General features: G+C 57.7%; 5 protein-coding genes across 5 annotated transcripts; 1 reads left to right on the forward strand and 4 right to left on the reverse strand.

The window, feature by feature from the left end:
* Positions 1-1,767: 1,767 nt before the first annotated feature.
* On the reverse strand, positions 1,768-3,200 carry PLICBS_007252 (putative pyridoxal kinase; the record flags this gene model as incomplete). Its single annotated transcript, XM_065601136.1, has 5 exons — positions 1,768-2,353; positions 2,420-2,720; positions 2,882-2,961; positions 3,065-3,075; positions 3,147-3,200. The coding sequence occupies 5 exons, from the start codon at positions 3,198-3,200 to the stop codon at positions 1,768-1,770; spliced, it is 1,032 nt and encodes a 343-aa protein (XP_065457208.1).
* A 1,350-nt stretch (positions 3,201-4,550) lies between these two features.
* PLICBS_007253 (uncharacterized protein) lies at positions 4,551-6,209 on the reverse strand (the record flags this gene model as incomplete). Its single annotated transcript, XM_018320677.2, has 1 exon — positions 4,551-6,209. One exon carries the CDS (start codon positions 6,207-6,209, stop codon positions 4,551-4,553), a length of 1,659 nt encoding a protein of 552 aa, XP_018180574.2.
* An 18-nt stretch (positions 6,210-6,227) lies between these two features.
* On the reverse strand, positions 6,228-6,673 carry PLICBS_007254 (uncharacterized protein; the record flags this gene model as incomplete). Its single annotated transcript, XM_018320678.2, has 2 exons — positions 6,228-6,410; positions 6,473-6,673. 2 exons carry the CDS (start codon positions 6,671-6,673, stop codon positions 6,228-6,230), a joined length of 384 nt encoding a protein of 127 aa, XP_018180575.2.
* Positions 6,674-9,024: 2,351 nt separating this feature from the next.
* On the forward strand, positions 9,025-12,384 carry PLICBS_007255 (uncharacterized protein; the record flags this gene model as incomplete). Its single annotated transcript, XM_065601137.1, has 4 exons — positions 9,025-9,535; positions 9,595-10,029; positions 10,216-10,491; positions 10,646-12,384. 4 exons carry the CDS (start codon positions 9,025-9,027, stop codon positions 12,382-12,384), a joined length of 2,961 nt encoding a protein of 986 aa, XP_065457209.1.
* Positions 12,385-13,811: 1,427 nt separating this feature from the next.
* PLICBS_007256 (uncharacterized protein) lies at positions 13,812-14,905 on the reverse strand (the record flags this gene model as incomplete). Its single annotated transcript, XM_065601138.1, has 7 exons — positions 13,812-13,854; positions 13,919-14,178; positions 14,274-14,303; positions 14,360-14,407; positions 14,583-14,639; positions 14,717-14,782; positions 14,849-14,905. 7 exons carry the CDS (start codon positions 14,903-14,905, stop codon positions 13,812-13,814), a joined length of 561 nt encoding a protein of 186 aa, XP_065457210.1.
* Positions 14,906-16,017: the final 1,112 nt, after the last annotated feature.

Here is a 16,017-nt window from a genome sequence, read left to right on the forward strand (position 1 = left end):
GACTTGGCATACGAAATACTAGTAATAGCGGCAGTGAATGGCGATTGCGGCTCTGCTCCACTGTCCACAGAGGTTCGGCACTTGAGCTGCCGCGCTACCAATTGCGCGATGTGGCTCCGCTCCTCTGCAAACGCCCTGCGCGGCGCCGCATTCGGCACCACGAATCCATCAATCAATCAATTGGACGCTCGCTGCCTGCCTGCGAGCGTCTTGGTGCGAGCATGGCAATCGCCATGGGCATTTCGTCATGATGGGCCTGGGCCCGGCCGGGCACGGGCTTACGCGCGAGGTGAATTGGTTCCTTCGCTGTGTGCGACAGTGGACAGCCATCCCGGGCCCTTGTCTCTAGTGTTGGCCTGCTGCGCTGTGCTTGGGTGTGCCTGCTTGCCTGCCCATCCACTGTCTGGGCACTTTACGCGGTTGGTGCCGCGAGGCGCCGCCCATTGGCCAATGGGTGGGCGGGATGCGTGAGACATGGGCGTTTTCTCGCATTCCTGCCCCGCCAGAACGCTGGGTGGTCCGTCGCGCGCGACGCGTCTCACCCGACCCTGCCATCCTGCCGTCCTGCCACCGCCCTCAATCCTGTGCTATCTTTCCCAACCCTCTGCCACGCGCTCGCCACCTCCTCGCTCAACCCCCCAAAACCCTCACATCCAGCGCAGTAGCAAAGCATGTCCACCGTCCCCGAGTCCAACGGCACCACCATCACAGACACCACCGCGAGCGCCATCTCCTCCCCGCCCGCCAAGCGCATCAAGACGACCGCAACCGACGACGACACAGACATGGCCGTCGAGTCCGCCCCCGTGCCGCCCGCTGCTGCTGCCGCGGCGGTGCCGGCCCTGCAGGTCAAGAAGCTCTCCGACAAGGCGCGTCTGCCTACCCGCGGCAGTGCCTTCGCTGCAGGTTACGACGTGTACGCCGCGCGCGACACGGTCGTCCCTGCGCGGGGCAAGGTCCTCGTCGACACGGATATTAGCATCGCCGTTCCCGCCGGCACATGTTCGTTACCGTCTTCTCTTTTGTCCCCTTGCCTTGCCTTCAAGAAAGCCATTGTTATGCTGGCTGAGTGAGTTAGCATGTGATCGACTGACTGACTGGTTTTCCTTTGGGTAGACGGCCGCATCGCCCCCCGCTCCGGCCTCGCGTCCAAGCACTTCATCGACACGGGCGCGGGCGTCATCGACGCCGACTACCGCGGGCAGGTGAAAGTGCTGCTCTTCAACCACGCCGAGGCCGACTACGAGATCAAGGAGGGCGACCGCATCGCCCAGCTGGTGCTCGAGCGCATCGTCACCCCCGACGTGGTCGAGGTGCAGGAGCTCGAGGAGAGCGTCCGCGGCGCGGGCGGCTTCGGCAGCACGGGCAAGCAATAAGGTCACCAGGTGTCTGGTGGTCTCGTCCACGTGGGCGCGCGCGGGATGAATCAGTAGGAGCGTTGGTTTAGATTTTTGCTTTTGTCATGACGATGCCATGGGCAACGGATGTTGGATGGAGGGGCATTGGCTCGGCGTGATCAACTTTTGGGGCCAAACAGGTACCCTGGATTAGGACGGAATAATCGCCTGCAAAGAGCATGACGGGAAATGGAACGGTCTCGCTGGCGTAAAGCCGCGGCATGAATAGAGAGATATGATGCAAACTTCTATCGCAATTCTTTTGCAAAAAATTTCTACACGCGCGTCTGTGTCTCTTCTCTATCGCTATCAAATGCTCACACATATGGTCCGCCGTCGCCACCCGACCGCCGCCCCGCCCGCCGGGTGTCTATATCGCCTTGGCTCTAAATTCCGTGGCCGGCGCACGCAGGCAGTCGAGGTTCCGTACCAGCTGCAGCTCCGCGGCCTTGGTCTTGACGTAGTGCGCCTTGGACTCGTCGGCGCGGTCCCCGTCCGTCATGGCGGCGCGCGTGCGCTCCACCACGGCGGGCATGCCGTCGCGCGTGCGGGACAGCACCTCGTGCATGCTGGCGAGTACCTTTTCGGTGGCGCGGGCGAGAGGCAGCTCCAGGGCGGGCACGTCGTCGCCGCTGAGCCAGCTGGCGCGGGCGCCGAGGTCGGCGTCGGCGGCGGTGGCGACGGCCTCGCGCATGCGCGACGTGATGAGCGCGCCGAACATGTCGCCCGTGCCGCAGAAGTAGCAGTCGATGGAGGGGAAGACGATCTTGAAGAGGCGGGCCTGGCCGCGCGAGTCCATGCTGGAGCCGACGACGCAGAGGTGGTCGGGCGGGTGGTCGGGCGCGGAGAGGCGCACGGATGTGATGACGACGTGCGGGATGTGGTACTTGTCGTGCAGGGCCTGGATGGCGCGCGAGAGGCTATCCATGTCGGTGATTTTAACCTCGGACAGGAGTCTGGCGCCTGGGCGTCAGCATACGTCATCATCATCATGGTGCTCACAGGGCAAAGGGGGGTCGTACTCGGCCTCAAACTGGTTCGGCAAGATGAGGTCCGCGTACGGCAGCAGGGACTTGTACGCGGGGACGACGTCCTCGGCGACGTAGATCTTGCCGTTGTCGCCCATGACGGGGTCGAGGACCCAAAAGAAGCGGCCGGGCGCGTCGCGGTTCTTGACCTTGAGCTCCTTGGCGATGTTGCCGACGGCGACGACGGCCTCGGCGCCGGGGATGTAGCCCGAGAGCATCATGTCGAAGTCGTCAAGGTACGACTGCCGCAGCCCGTCATACAGGTCGGTGATTTCCTTGGCCGAGACCTTTGTGCCTGTCCATTGCCGATATCCCGTGTGGTTGCCTTGTGGTGGTGGTGGTGGTAGCTGTCAGCAGTGTGCTTGTTTGGATGCGCCAGCCACCGGGGGGGCAGGGCGGCGGCGGCGGCAACGGCGGGTACTATGCCGGAGCCGCGACGAAGAGAAAGAAACTCACTGAACTGCACCGTGTTGAGGGCGGCGACGTCGCATCCCAGCGACTGGAGGACGAAGACGGCGATCTTGTTGCCGACGTACCTGCAGCGTGGCGACGCCGTCAACAGCTGGCGCTCTCGGTCGCATGCGCCGTGGAGAGCGCGCATGGACATCGGGACAAGGGGCCGAGGCTATCATCACTCACCCTGACACTACCTGCAGAATGCAGAGTGCGACGTCAGCATGGAGACCCCGGGCAGCAGGGCGGAGCGGACGGGGAGACGCACATGGCTGGCGACGGCGAGAACCCGCGTGGCGGGTATGGAGGGGCTCGCCGACATCGCGAATGCGCGCGTACTCGTAGTTGGTGCGCGTTGGATGTGACCGGGGGGCGTGGGCGCTGCCAGTCTGTTCGCGCGGGGGAGGGGGAGGGGGAGGGGAGAAGGAGGACTGCCGTCGTCGTTGTCGTCGCCGTCTTGTCTCAGCCTAGTCTATCGGTCTATCGGTCGGCCGGGTCGGATGCGAATGAGTGAGCGCGTGAGTAATGTGAGTGAATGAGCGGCAAAGATGAAGGCTCGCTGTCCGGACGGACGGCGGAGGCAAAAAGGTGAGAGCGAGTCACTGGATGTGGTTTGCGACAGTGCCGCCGGCATCCGCAGCGACGACCGGCACGGCGCGAGTGACGTCCGCGCGATGCGAAATGATAAGGTAATGAAATAAAAAACCCTGCCAACGAAACGCCGGCGGCCGGCAAAGGGCGCGGCGCGGGCGGCCGACCGGCAGGCTTGGGTGCCTGGCTGTGCCTGGTCCGTGGGACCGGGGGGACGGATTGGGGATCAAGATGTGGATGCGGATGGGGAATGGGCAGCGGCCGGGGCTCTCTGTGGCCGCCCCATGCGGGCGTCCGTTTAGGTGGTCGCGCGACCGGGTGCACGTGAGCCAGGCATCTCTGTAGCGCGCTCAAGACTCAAGAGGGCTCTCTCATTCGTTCTCCAGTCACATTGGTCGCCGCGGCTCCCTCGACTACAGCTGTCGAGCCCATCTCCCCGCCGTCTTGCAGTCTCCAACCTCAACCCACTGTCCGTCAGTAACCACGACCATCAGGTCGTCCTGAGTACTTTCTCCTGCATCAAACCGGGCTCTGTCGCCAACTTCCCGAACGGCTGGAGAAATCCCAGTGGAATTCTCCTAGGGTCTGATCATCTCAAGGCCGGTGAAGTTGCCTGCAGTTGCCGTCGGCCGCCAACGGGCTACGATGGTAACCTGGACGTTATATTTGAGGATGCCAAATGTGACTGATGGCATCGAGTTAGTCGCCAAAGCTAACTTGCTTGCTGATGATCCTGGACCACATCGAGCCGAGTAAGTTGCTTCGACTGCCCAAGTACCATCCATGGCCGTAGCAGTCCCAGGGTATATTATTGGTTCAAAACTCGTACAGCGGCCTGTATATCGGACCTTGTTTGTGTTGACCGGGAGTAATGGACGACTTGCAAGAGGCGATCGAGGTGGCTTGACGCGGCAGCAGCCACCGCGCCAGGCGGCCATCCGACCGCGCAAGATGGTCTATGAACCTCGAGATTCTGCTCGAGATTCGGTATGAACGAACTGGAGCGATGGATAACCTAGGATAACCATCCCTCTTCAAGTCGCCGACTTCCTTTACCGCGCCAACCCCATAAGCCACCACCCTAACACATGGTTATCGTTTGCGGAATCACATGATCGTAAAGCTCAACATTTGTGCTCCAACTCTTGTCCGTCCAAAAGTACGTTATCATGACGTCTAGAAACGACGCTAGAACCTCGCGGCCACTGAATTGACGATCAGGGCACAAGGGAACCTCGTAGTCCATGATCTCGTCGGTATCGGCCGGGGTGAGGGTCGTACTACTGTCATCAGTGTTACTGGTCACAGTAGCGTACTTGGCACCCTTCTTTCTTGAAATGCCGCACCGCTTCATCAATTTGGTGCAATCTAGGATATTGCTGTGGCAGGTTACCTTTGCCTGCAACAAATCCCAATTCTTGGGGTCTCCAAAGGCTCTAGCCAGATCGCCAAAGAGATCAGGGGATATCAACATGGCCCAAGTGAGGTCAGGGGTCTTGCGGAGCGACCGTGATGCCTTGGCCACGGCGATCATGTCCCCGACGGTGTAGTAGGCATACGTGTGCGTTCTGACGTGCTGGAAGTTGTTACAGAGTTTCATGGCGTGGCGCAGGAGTGTGTCATCTTCTTGGGGGTCTGGCCACTCCGCTAGGTCCGATTCCTTGGGGAAGATGCCGTTTTCCTTCTCAGGGTCGTCGCATACTGCTTCCACATGGGTATACACCTCGTGGACATCCGAGACCAGCCAATTAGTTGGCGTGAAGTAGAAGCCGTCCGGCTTGAGGAGCTGCATTGCTTCCTTCATGAGCTCGAGGAGCTCCCGGCCCATGAAAAGGTCGCCTAGTCTGTACGGGAACGTCTCTCGATTGACTTCCGAGTGCTCGACAAAGACACGGCCGTATTCGTGGCAGGAACTCGTGTCTAGGCCACGGCTGTCAGCGAGCTCGCCCTGGACCACAACCGAGAGCAGCCCTTGCTGCGGAGTGAGGAGCTCCATCTTTCCGAGTTCCTTTTCGCGCATTCTCTGGAGGAGATCCTTCAAGGGCCCTTCGATGCTGAGATCCGGGTCTGTTTGCGATTTCGATCTTGCACGGTTTGGATTCCGTAGCGTCTTCATGGCATCTTCTTGGGAAGACGTTTGCATCAACTCGTCAAAAAGCGTATCGTCCTCTCTTCTCCTGCGGTCGAGGTCGGCCAGCGGAACAGGCAAGGCCGTAGCCCCAGGCTCCGCTGCTGGGGAACCCGTGGCCTTTGTCGTTTTAACTTTTCGAGCCTCTTGAGGTTCGGCCATGAGATCATCAAACTCTTTCTCACTGTTGTTCTCCAGCTCCTTCGGGGTGCGCTTCGTGACACGTTTGGTGGCACGGCTGTCGACGCCTCCGAGGTAGAGGGCCCTGCGCTTCTCGAGCATGAACCCGTTGGTGGACCGCCACAGCCGCGCAATCAGGCAGTGAGGTTCCGGGGTCCAGGGCTGCGTGCCGTAGAACTCATGCAGCTCCGGAGGAAGCTGGTTAGCAATGTCGGCCCTCCTCCGGAACTCGACAACACAGCCGTTAAGACCTTCGCGGAACTGGAGCCAACCCAGCGGGCCTGACCACTGCATGGGGAGCTTCATGGGCTCCTTGAAGCTAGGGCGCTGCTCGAATGACTGGAATCCCAACATGGCGCAGATCCCAACTAGGTCCTTGCCCGCCCACCGCATGGGGACGATTCCGTTGACCAAGGTGGGCTGGGCGCTCATGTGGTAAAACTTGTCGTGTTAGGGCTGGGGACCGAGCGCCTCGACAAAGTTGACCCAGCCCGCCTTGGCCAGGGCCTTTTCCGTGTCGACATCTCCCAGCGGTGAGGTAGAATGCGCGCTCGAGGGAAAGACAAAATTTGGTGTCCAGTCTCGCTTCAGGAGCATTGCCAGGGTAATGGTTGGCGTGCTGATTTCTTGTTGCTGCCGGGTGTGTAAGTGTCACTGGCAGGACCGAAGCAAACCAGCGTTTAAGCTACACGCACCAGTCCAAGTAGCTGTTTCTTCTTGACCTTGTCATGCCACGGTCCTAGGGTGTCCTGAGATAAGCCCATCTGGTAAGCGCGGTGCTCCGTAAGCAGCTGTCTTGCAGCGACGTAGACGGTGGTGACGGTGATGATGCTGATAGTGGCGGCGATGACGGAGCTGATTGCCGAAGCCCAATCGGTAGCGGAGGTGTCACCCATCGTCGTTGTTGGCTGTGGCCTCGCTCGAACCTAGCAGTGAGTGTTGCTACAAGCCTTGGGGGACAGCTGATGAGGGAGAGGGGGTTGGCAGGGATTTTGTTGTTCAAGGCAGACGAATCGATATCTTGCGCTTGAAATTGGGAACCGATGACAATAATAGTCTCGTATGGGCTTTCGCCCATGCTGCCCAAGCCTCACACCAGTCGTCGAGTACGGCGGAGGAGGGACCTAGCCGCTTGCTTGAGGAAAACAGCTGCCAGCCTGGCATGTTGGGCGACCCTGCTATCAAAGGAGAGCGCGTTCGGGTGCTGATGTCTGGTTCGTGCATGAACGGAGATTCATGTTGTCTGGTGGCTTGGCCATGCTCGACAAGCTGAAGCATGCGTCCAGATACTTTGGGATCTTCTGAACCGAGACAGAACATTGAACGGGGGAGTCACAATCACAACTAACAACTGACAAGCATGTCTCGAGCCCACGCCCGTGAGTTGCTGAGCGGCTGCTGGGATGTTGCTGGGGTGGGATACGTGTAGGGTCCAGGGCCGAGCCGGATTGATCCTACCAGAATTTGGGTCCAACACTCCGAATACCTACTTCTCCGTACCGAATTTGAAGTCGAGTCACTGAGGCACGCTCAGCTGTCGTCAACTGGCTGCCGGGCTTCGACCTTCCCGTCACAACTTGCATGCTTTATGCATATGCAGAAGGAAGTCCGGTGTGACCAAGTCTCACAGCCCTGGCTTCACGCTGCGGCTTGTGCGGTGCACCGGATCTCGTTCCCCGCCCATTTGTGCGTCAAGTTGTACCAATCGTTTTCGAGGCCGTTGAACGTCGCGATCGGCAGAAATGGCTGGGTCTCGGCAGCATCTCGGTAGGCACCGTACGAAGTACATATAGCACCAACGTACCACGGCGCGGGCCGCGCGCCATCAAGATTCAAATGCGGCAGTCAAAACGCTGTGATGAAGATGCCACGGCGCCTCTGACCCTGGGCTTCCACCTGCATGTTCGTACCGTCCCAGCCAGTCATTGATTTGCCGCCTGCGGTGAGGTGATTTATCCGGCCTGAAGGGACAGGACATGTCTTGTTGTCTTGGTTCGCGCACGGGGCCCATGATGCTTTCGGACTTCTCGGATTTGTTGATATCCTCAACATCTGTCTCATCGCATCATGCCATGTACGTTGGTTGTGATGCTCAGCGCTGTGGTCCAAGGGGCTGAAGCTTTGCACCTAACAGTCAATAGCATCCCTAGCTCCCGGATAATGATCATCCTCAGCTACGCCAAATAAGCCAGCCAACTTTGCTTCTTTCGTTTCAGCTCGTACTTCCTACCAGACCTTCAGGGATGTCGGCGTGGCTGGAGCGACAACAGCTCGAGTTGCGGTAGAATCAGCATGTAAGAGCTGGGCACACGTGCCCGGGCGTGGCGGAGGGTTCACGTGGCGCTGGGTGCGGGAGATAACTTATATCCTAGCGACTCGCCGGCGTGTCCCTAATTAAGCCCTCTAAGCTTTAGTCTCTAACTGATCGTAGTAATAATATATATAGCCCGTTTGTGTAGCGATTACCTCTTTTATTAAGTAAACTCTGAGTGTGTGGAACACAACTATGACCTACTGTTGAACGTGCAGCTCGTGCAGCTGGTCGCCAGTTCAGGGGAAGCTGAATGCTGGACGGGCAGATGACACTCTGCATTCCATGACGGGAGGGACCCCGGACTCCTCTGGCGGGGGAGCTGGCGCTCAGCTCTCCAAGTTCCGGGGTTTGCTGCGAGTCGCCCAGTTTCATCACATCCCAGCATAAGCGCGGACGACTGGCTGTGTCAAACCAGACACGGCGTTGTACTGATGCAGCTTTTCCAAAGACCCAGTCAGATGCAGTGTGACAGACCCTGAAGGAATGGCAAAAGAACCGACCTGCGGATGTGATACGCGTCAGCCACGTTGAATTAGCATCAAGGCCTGGTGCGGGGACCTGTCAACTGGGGGCCCGTTGGCGAGCGAGGAGAGGGATCGCCGACGGCGAGGAGAAAAACGATGATGGCGATACAGAACAACGCGGTTGTGACTCGTTGGATTCCTCTCCGCCAATGGATTTGGGTGCAGGCTGAAACTACCGACAGCTTATGTTACATGTGCAATCATTTGTCGACACAGACATGACCGTTGAAAGTGCCTCGGATCGGGCGGCGCCTGCTGCCAACTACCACTCACTCTCCCCGAAACCCGCACATCTACATGTGCTTCACTCTAAGACTTCAAGAGTCAGCCATCCCCACATATCTACTAATCCTATGGAGTACATGAGACCAATATCCACCAAACCAAATATCCTCAAATATTTACCACAATGGCTCATCGTTCGCCTCCTGCGTGGAGGGCCAGCTTCGACGATGTCGACCTGGGTCCGCAGGTTGCCGGCACCAATCCGAACTCGGATAACCGACTGCTCCAGCCCAGACCCTCTCTACTGCAGCCCAGACCGTCCCTACTTATGCGCAGACACACGCTGCCGATCTCTTCCGTGCCCCCAACCCCAACGGGATCACGATCCCCCACTCCGGATGGGCAGCAGGACGGCGAAGACAAAGACGGTTCGGACGGGGACGACATCGATTCCAGCCTTGACCTGAGTTCGGCACTATCTGCGTCAGACTCGGATGATGAGGAGAGTGAAGATGACTGGCGCGTGGGGGACAAGAGCAATACAGTCACAGCAAAACTCGACATGCTGGTTGGCCTCAGCACAGTAAAGGCCTACTTCAGGGAGCTTGGGCTATACATCGACCACAATAGGATCCTCGATGTAAATTTAGCACACGAGAGATTCCACGCCATGTTCCAAGGGAATCCGGGAACGGGTCAGTCATCAAATTCGTTCCGGTTTGGTGGGCCATACTGACCTCACCATGGCCTGCAGGAAAGACAACCGTTGCGAGGCTCTACGCCGAGTTCTTGTATGCGAAGCGTGTGTTGAAGACGAGCCATGTGGTTGAAACATCGGGAGGCAAGCTGGCGTCGCGCGGCCCCAACGCCGCAATCCAGATCTTTACCCCAAAGAAGGGAGGTGTACTGTTCGTGGACGAGGCCTATCAGCTCGTCGCACCTCACTCGGGTAGCTCTGGAAAGCAAGTGCTGGATATCATTCTCGCCGAGATGGAGAAACATGCTGGAAAATGGGTCGTCATCTTTGCCGGCTACAAGAACGACTTTGATCCCTTTTTCGCGTACAACGAAGGTCTCGGCAGCCGAATCCCATTAGTACTGGACTTTGCGGATTTCACCGACGACCAGCTGTACGACATCATGCTGTCCCTGTTCCGAAAGCGGTTCCCAAACGCCGTGGAGGTTGAAGGTCAATCCCAGGGAGGGGTGTACTTGCGCGCGGCCATCCGCCGAATCTCCCAAGGTCGCGACAGGCGCGGATTTGGCAATGCTCGGACCGTCCAGAACTAGTTCCAGAGAATCTGCCAGCGCCAAGCCAACCGAATCGGGCAGCTTGAGCATCCGTCAAGGAAAGCACGGCTTCATTTCACCAAAGAGGATATCCTTGGGCCTAGGCCGGTTCATGTCAAGGCCAACAGCAAGGCGTGGGCTAAGCTGAAGTCGCTGATCGGCTTGAGCGAGGTCAAGCGATCGGTGCGTATCATGTTCCAGATCATCGAGACCAACTATCAGCGGGAGCTCAACGGCGATCGGCCCCATGCCCACTCCTTGAATCGTGTGTTTGTCGGCTCGCCTGGAACAGGAAAAACTACAGTTGCCAAACTGTACGGCAAGATATTGGCGGACCTCGGCTTTTTGAGCAAGGGAGATGGTACGTCACTCCAAGAATGACTTCCAAGAAAATCCTCATCCGTTCAACAACACCCGGGGTGGTGTTGTGAAGCAAAACTTGCTTTTCTACTCTGGACACACCTCCAAGAAGACAGGAAAAGCTAACATTTGAACTCTACGTGAACCAACCGCAGTGGTGGTCAAGACCCCCGCCGACTTCATCGGCGACGCTGTGGGTAGGTCAGAGTCCAACACCAAAGCCATTCTCGCCTCGACGATCGGAAAGGTCTTGATCATCGACGAAGCTTACATGCTCGATCCCGGCGATCCCACCAGCACGCGCGACTCGTACAAGACGGCCGTGCTCGACAGCATTGTTGCCGAGGTCCAAGGCAACCCAGGCGACGACCGCTGCGTCATCCTGCTTGGCTACGAGGAGAAGATGGAGTCTCTGTTCCATAACGGAAACCCCGGGCTGTCTGGCCGGTTCATGGCTGACATGCCGTTCCGCTTCGCCGACTATAGCAACGACGAGCTTCGCCAGATCCTGGAACGGGACCTCAAGGATCGGCATATCAAATGCCAGCCAGACGCACTGAACTCTGCTATCGACATGCTTTCGAGGTACAGAAACGCCCACAACTTCAGCAATGCACGGGCGGTCAAGACGCTTGTGTCGGAGGCGGTGCTGCGCAACCAGGAGCGGCAGATGAAAAGCAACCCCGTCAACCAGGTGTTTGACGGGCGTCTTGAGCCTCAGGACTTTGACCCGTGGCTCGGTGAGTGGGCGGCGTCGTCGGGAACACCCATCAACTGCAGGGCAGCCCTCTCCGGCCGGGTCTCGGACGCAGTCATTGACCAGCTGGAGGCATTCCTCCCCGGCTCGCAAGTGCCTGGCCAAGTGAACCGCGACAAGCTCCGCCAAAACATCCCCCGCACCTTTGTCTTCACAGGCCCGCCTGGAACTGGGAAAAATACGCTGGCCATGTACATGGGTCGGCTATTCCGCGATCTCGGTCTCCTTCCCACCGACCAAGTCGTCAAATGTTCGGCTGTGGCTTTCATCGGGCAGCACGTCGGTCACACTACCCCAACGACTCGCACCCAACTGGATCGAGGCGTCGGGAAGGTCCTTGTCATCCAAGACCTCCATCGGCTCTCCAAGGGCGGGTTTTCAGGAGAGGCCCTCGACGAACTCACCTCTTTCCTCCGCACCTACTCCGGGAGAATGGCCGTCATCCTCACTGGGCCCAAGGAACCCCTCGACGATCTGTTGCGGGAACGGCCGGAGCTCTCCACATCCTTCCAGGACCGCATCACTTTCAACAACCTCTCGCCGCGCGAGTGTCTGATGCTGCTACATCAGAAGATCCAGACCATCGAGCCTGGCGGAGAAACCCCCTTTTCCGCCTCGGACGCCGCCAAGGCGAGATTCCAAAAGGCCATGGCGATCCTCACCTTGTTTGAGCGCTGGGGCAACTCGCGCGACGTGGACTACCTGGCGATGCGCATGGTCCGCAAAGCCGACGACGAGCTCATGCAGCGGAACGCTCGAGAGCCTGGGCGCAAGCACGAGTGGGTTCTCACCGAGAACATGGCTATGGCGTGCTTCAAGGCCATGTTCCACGACACGCGCGCGGCTGGTGGGGCGCTCGTGAAGACTGCGGTCGAGGATACAAGTGGTGGTGGTGGCGGAGGCGCCGCGTCGCATTCAGCGGCGGAGACGACAGAGCCAGACGCGGAGGCTACAGAAGCGGTGACGGAGACTACAGCCGTTGCGGAGCGGAAAGAGTACGCGTTGGCTCTGGCGACAGATCGTGAGGCCGTGCAGTCTCAGGAGGAGCAGTCGGCTCCTCAGGAAACGTCGCCAGCTCAGGAGGCCGCACCCCAGGAAAGCATCCATGCTGAGGTGCAAGAACTAGAGGAGGTTTAACAGCAGAATGCTGGCGAACAGGAAGCTCAGGCCGAGGATGAGCAAGAGGATGAGCAAGAGGATGAGCAAGAGGAGGAAGAGCAGCGTCAAAAGGATGACCGGTGTCCGCGCTGTGGCAGGTATCACTCTTAGCAGATGATCGGTGACGTTTCGAACGAACCGTACATGTACTGTCGCTACACATTAACATGAAACCCGACACAAATCTCATCAACGCTTCTTCAATGTCTGCAAGTGATTGGCTGGGGATCTGTGAGTCGTGCTCCGAGCCGATATTTCCAAACAGATATTGCGCAATACGATGGGCAGTCACTGTAGAAACATGTGCATTCTTCACAGTAATTCGAATTGCACGTCCCTAGCTATCTGTCGTTCGGCCTTCCGTTCTTTTGGCCGCGTTGGCTGCTCCCCGGCGGAATGCTTTCGGCCCAAGAGGCTCTTCGAACTCGGCGTCAAGCGCTTGGTACCCCTCATATCAGGCCGCGGGCGACCTTGACAACTGAACGTTGCAATTTGTGGTCACCAAGGATTTCAGGTGCGTGGCCCTGTCGATACCCTATTGAGAGGAGCTGATGGCTTCGGCGGCGCTGCAACCAGTCTTCTGTGTAGAGAAACAACGCCAGTTTAAGTGCCTACCTACCAGACCTCACAACAGACGGAGAGCTGCTTAACAGGCTCCAATCGCGCGCCCAGGAGAGCGGCCCGTAAGCCACATGCAGACAGTCGCTTGACTGGTGCCCGGCTCAACGTCGACTGTGCCACGACGGCTTGGCGCAGTGCAATTACAACTTACGTTAGTCCAGTCATGCGTCTCAGTCGATTACATAAAGGAACTCTAGTACCATCGCTACTATGTCGTGGCTTTTCATGCTGCGGGAAAGTTCAAGTGCCTTCACTAGGAGCCTTGCGTGGACGCCACGCCCAGCTACTCAAGGACAGCCAAGGCGTCGTCAATGTCATGGCACTGGGCATTTCACTGGCGCACAAATCAGTCACCATAAAGCTCGCGACACTTACAATGAAAGATGGAGTCTCAATCACTCACTCAATGCCTTGGCAGGCGTATACTGCTTGGACGCCATGCTACCGACTACATGCACGGCTGTTACCAGCACAGAGCATGGAGCTTGAGTCGAGGCGAACAAAGTAAAGTGAAATTCAATGGTAAATAGAATCTGAGACCGCGGACCCCCCCCCCCCCCCCCCCCCCCCCCTCTTTTTTGGCAGGCCCGTGATTAAGGCTCAGACAGGAATTCGCAACTAATGTCTATAAGATCGATGCGAGGGTTACTCTCTCCAGAGCTTCCTCAATAGCAGTCCCACCCGAGTCATGTTGAATCACTCAGGTTGTCTTCTGTCGGAGAGGACGTTGAGGTTAGCGGCGAGAGGCGCCTGCGTGCTTCGGGCCGACACCATAGTTGTTTTTGCTAGAGCGGCGGCGCATCAGCAATTATATCCTCGATGCTTTTGCTGCGGCATCGTGGAAAGCAGCAAAGGGGGCACACTTTATGGGGGCATCGAGGCGACGACTTACATTTCGCGCTCCGCGACCCGCTTGGCGGCCGACGAAATCTCGTCAAAATACTTGTCGATCTTCGCTGCGTTCTTGAACTTAGGCTCGCCCTTGAAGCGGATGTAGCGAAGGTAAGCATCAACGCAGTCCTCAAGAAACACCCGGCGGGGAAATTGCTCGTGACAGTACTGGATTCCCTCGGAAATTACCCGCTGCATGCCAGAGGGCTTGGGCAAGGTCGGGAGCTCATTCCCGACTTTCAAATCGCACGCGTAACAGCCCTGTACTCCCGGTTAGTTCAATCGAGGCGGCGGTGTTTTGGGCCATCCGCATAGCAGGGGGCTCTCTGATGACGACGACGGCAAGGAAGACGAACCTTGCTATCCTCCTCTACGCAGCCAATGCACTATTTATTGCGCGTTAGCGTTTGACACAGAGCTCTTCCGTACGAAAGTTACTGACACGGTCCATGTCCTCGCATATCGTGTTGATACCCATCTTGCCAAAAGACTATAGTCATGAAGCACGGTTAGCTATATGTAATGTCCAGGTAGCCGGGTCTGCACTAGTGCACTATCGCCTGTGTCGTAAGCTCGGGGTTTGACTTGCATTATCTACCTGTTTTAACTTAGTTAGCTATGAAAAGCCGAAGTAGATCCATAAGGAGTGTATCAATCCCTCATACCGTATTTTGATCATAGCCAGGAATAAGCAGGCAGCGCATCTTAGAGGGGTTATTGCCCTAGTCATAGTTGCTGTATTAGTATATCTTGCTAGTTGTAGCCCGCTGTAAGCGGGCGCAATAATAGTGAGACGTACGACGAAGCAGGAATGCGCCTCCTTGCCGCTAGTCTCCAGGGCTCCAATCTCATCTGGAGTAGGGTCCTAGGCTCGGTCAGCGACTATTCTTGGGTCTACATTGCATTAGCATTAGGAAAGGTGTTTAGTTACCCGACGAGCGGAGACCAGTCCGCAGGCGAGAGCAAGAGTAGCAATAGAGGCCTTCATGTTGGGCAAAGTTGGTAAATTATTTGTTGGAGTTGGGATTGTGAATATATTTGTGTTTGCGTGTTTGTGTTGAGTGTTGTAGCTCGTTGCGGCTGTGATAATGTGTTGAGAAGATGTGAGTGTTGTCTGGTTTCATCGTCTCTGGTGTCGGCGATCTGACCCAACCTTTATAGGAGGCCGTCGCGGCGCAGGTTCAAAAGCCTGTTGGGGAGGTATGCGCTGACCGACCGGACATGGCGAGAGGGTTTGATTCTTGATTCCTGCGCACTCGAACGTTTCGCAGAAGCATCACGGGCCGGCATGGCCGTAACTTCGCTGCTGCGCGAGCCACTCCAGACCGCCAGCCTGCGCCGACTTGCCACACACCGCGTTGTGAGCATTGGAAGTTTTGGAACATTCCATGGGAATTTGGGATGGGGTCGTCTCGTCATGCGTCGTTGGCGGCAGCTCCGAGGGTCCGTAATCCGCGGGGCCATTTACACAGGCTGGCCCCGTCACCGCCTCGCCAGCTCCCCCGGTGCCGAGATTGAACCCGTTACATGCTCGGTATCCGTAATGCAGAGTCGTGCACCCCGTAGCGATCGTCTGATGTTGCCCTTGAGCGAATATAGCGGACATCCTCGGTCTTCATGCATTTCTTGCAGCGCATATAGAGTATAGTGATGGCAAGACACTTCATGTTGGTGATGCGAGCGCAACTGCCAGCTTTGCGGATTGATTTCCATTCATTAAGGTTTCGGGATTATCTTGACGTACCCTACGTACGGCTACTGACTGACCACATGGAGTGATGAGATTCCTTTGCTGCCAGACATCTCCTGCCGAAGTGAAGCCTTTCGCGATGGTGTTCATGTCCCAACGGGGCTCGATGATGTAGTGTTACAGAAGGTGCGTGCGACGCAAGGAAAGCTCGCCGCCGCAGGACAAGGCCCCGTGGAAGGTAAAAAAAGCTCCTTGCAAATGAATGGCCCCCCCCCGGCGGAGGGAAAACACCAAATATGGGCACTCAATCGGCGTCGCTTAGAGCCCTACGGCGTTGCTCACGCCTACCCACGCCGCCCCAGGTCAGGTCACCTGCGGCGCCGGGTATTTTAGACTTCCGGCCCATCATC

Source organism: Purpureocillium lilacinum (genome assembly GCF_023168085.1).
Source record: "Purpureocillium lilacinum CBS 284.36 DNA, scaffold_5, whole genome shotgun sequence".
Taxonomy (NCBI): domain Eukaryota; kingdom Fungi; phylum Ascomycota; class Sordariomycetes; order Hypocreales; family Ophiocordycipitaceae; genus Purpureocillium; species Purpureocillium lilacinum.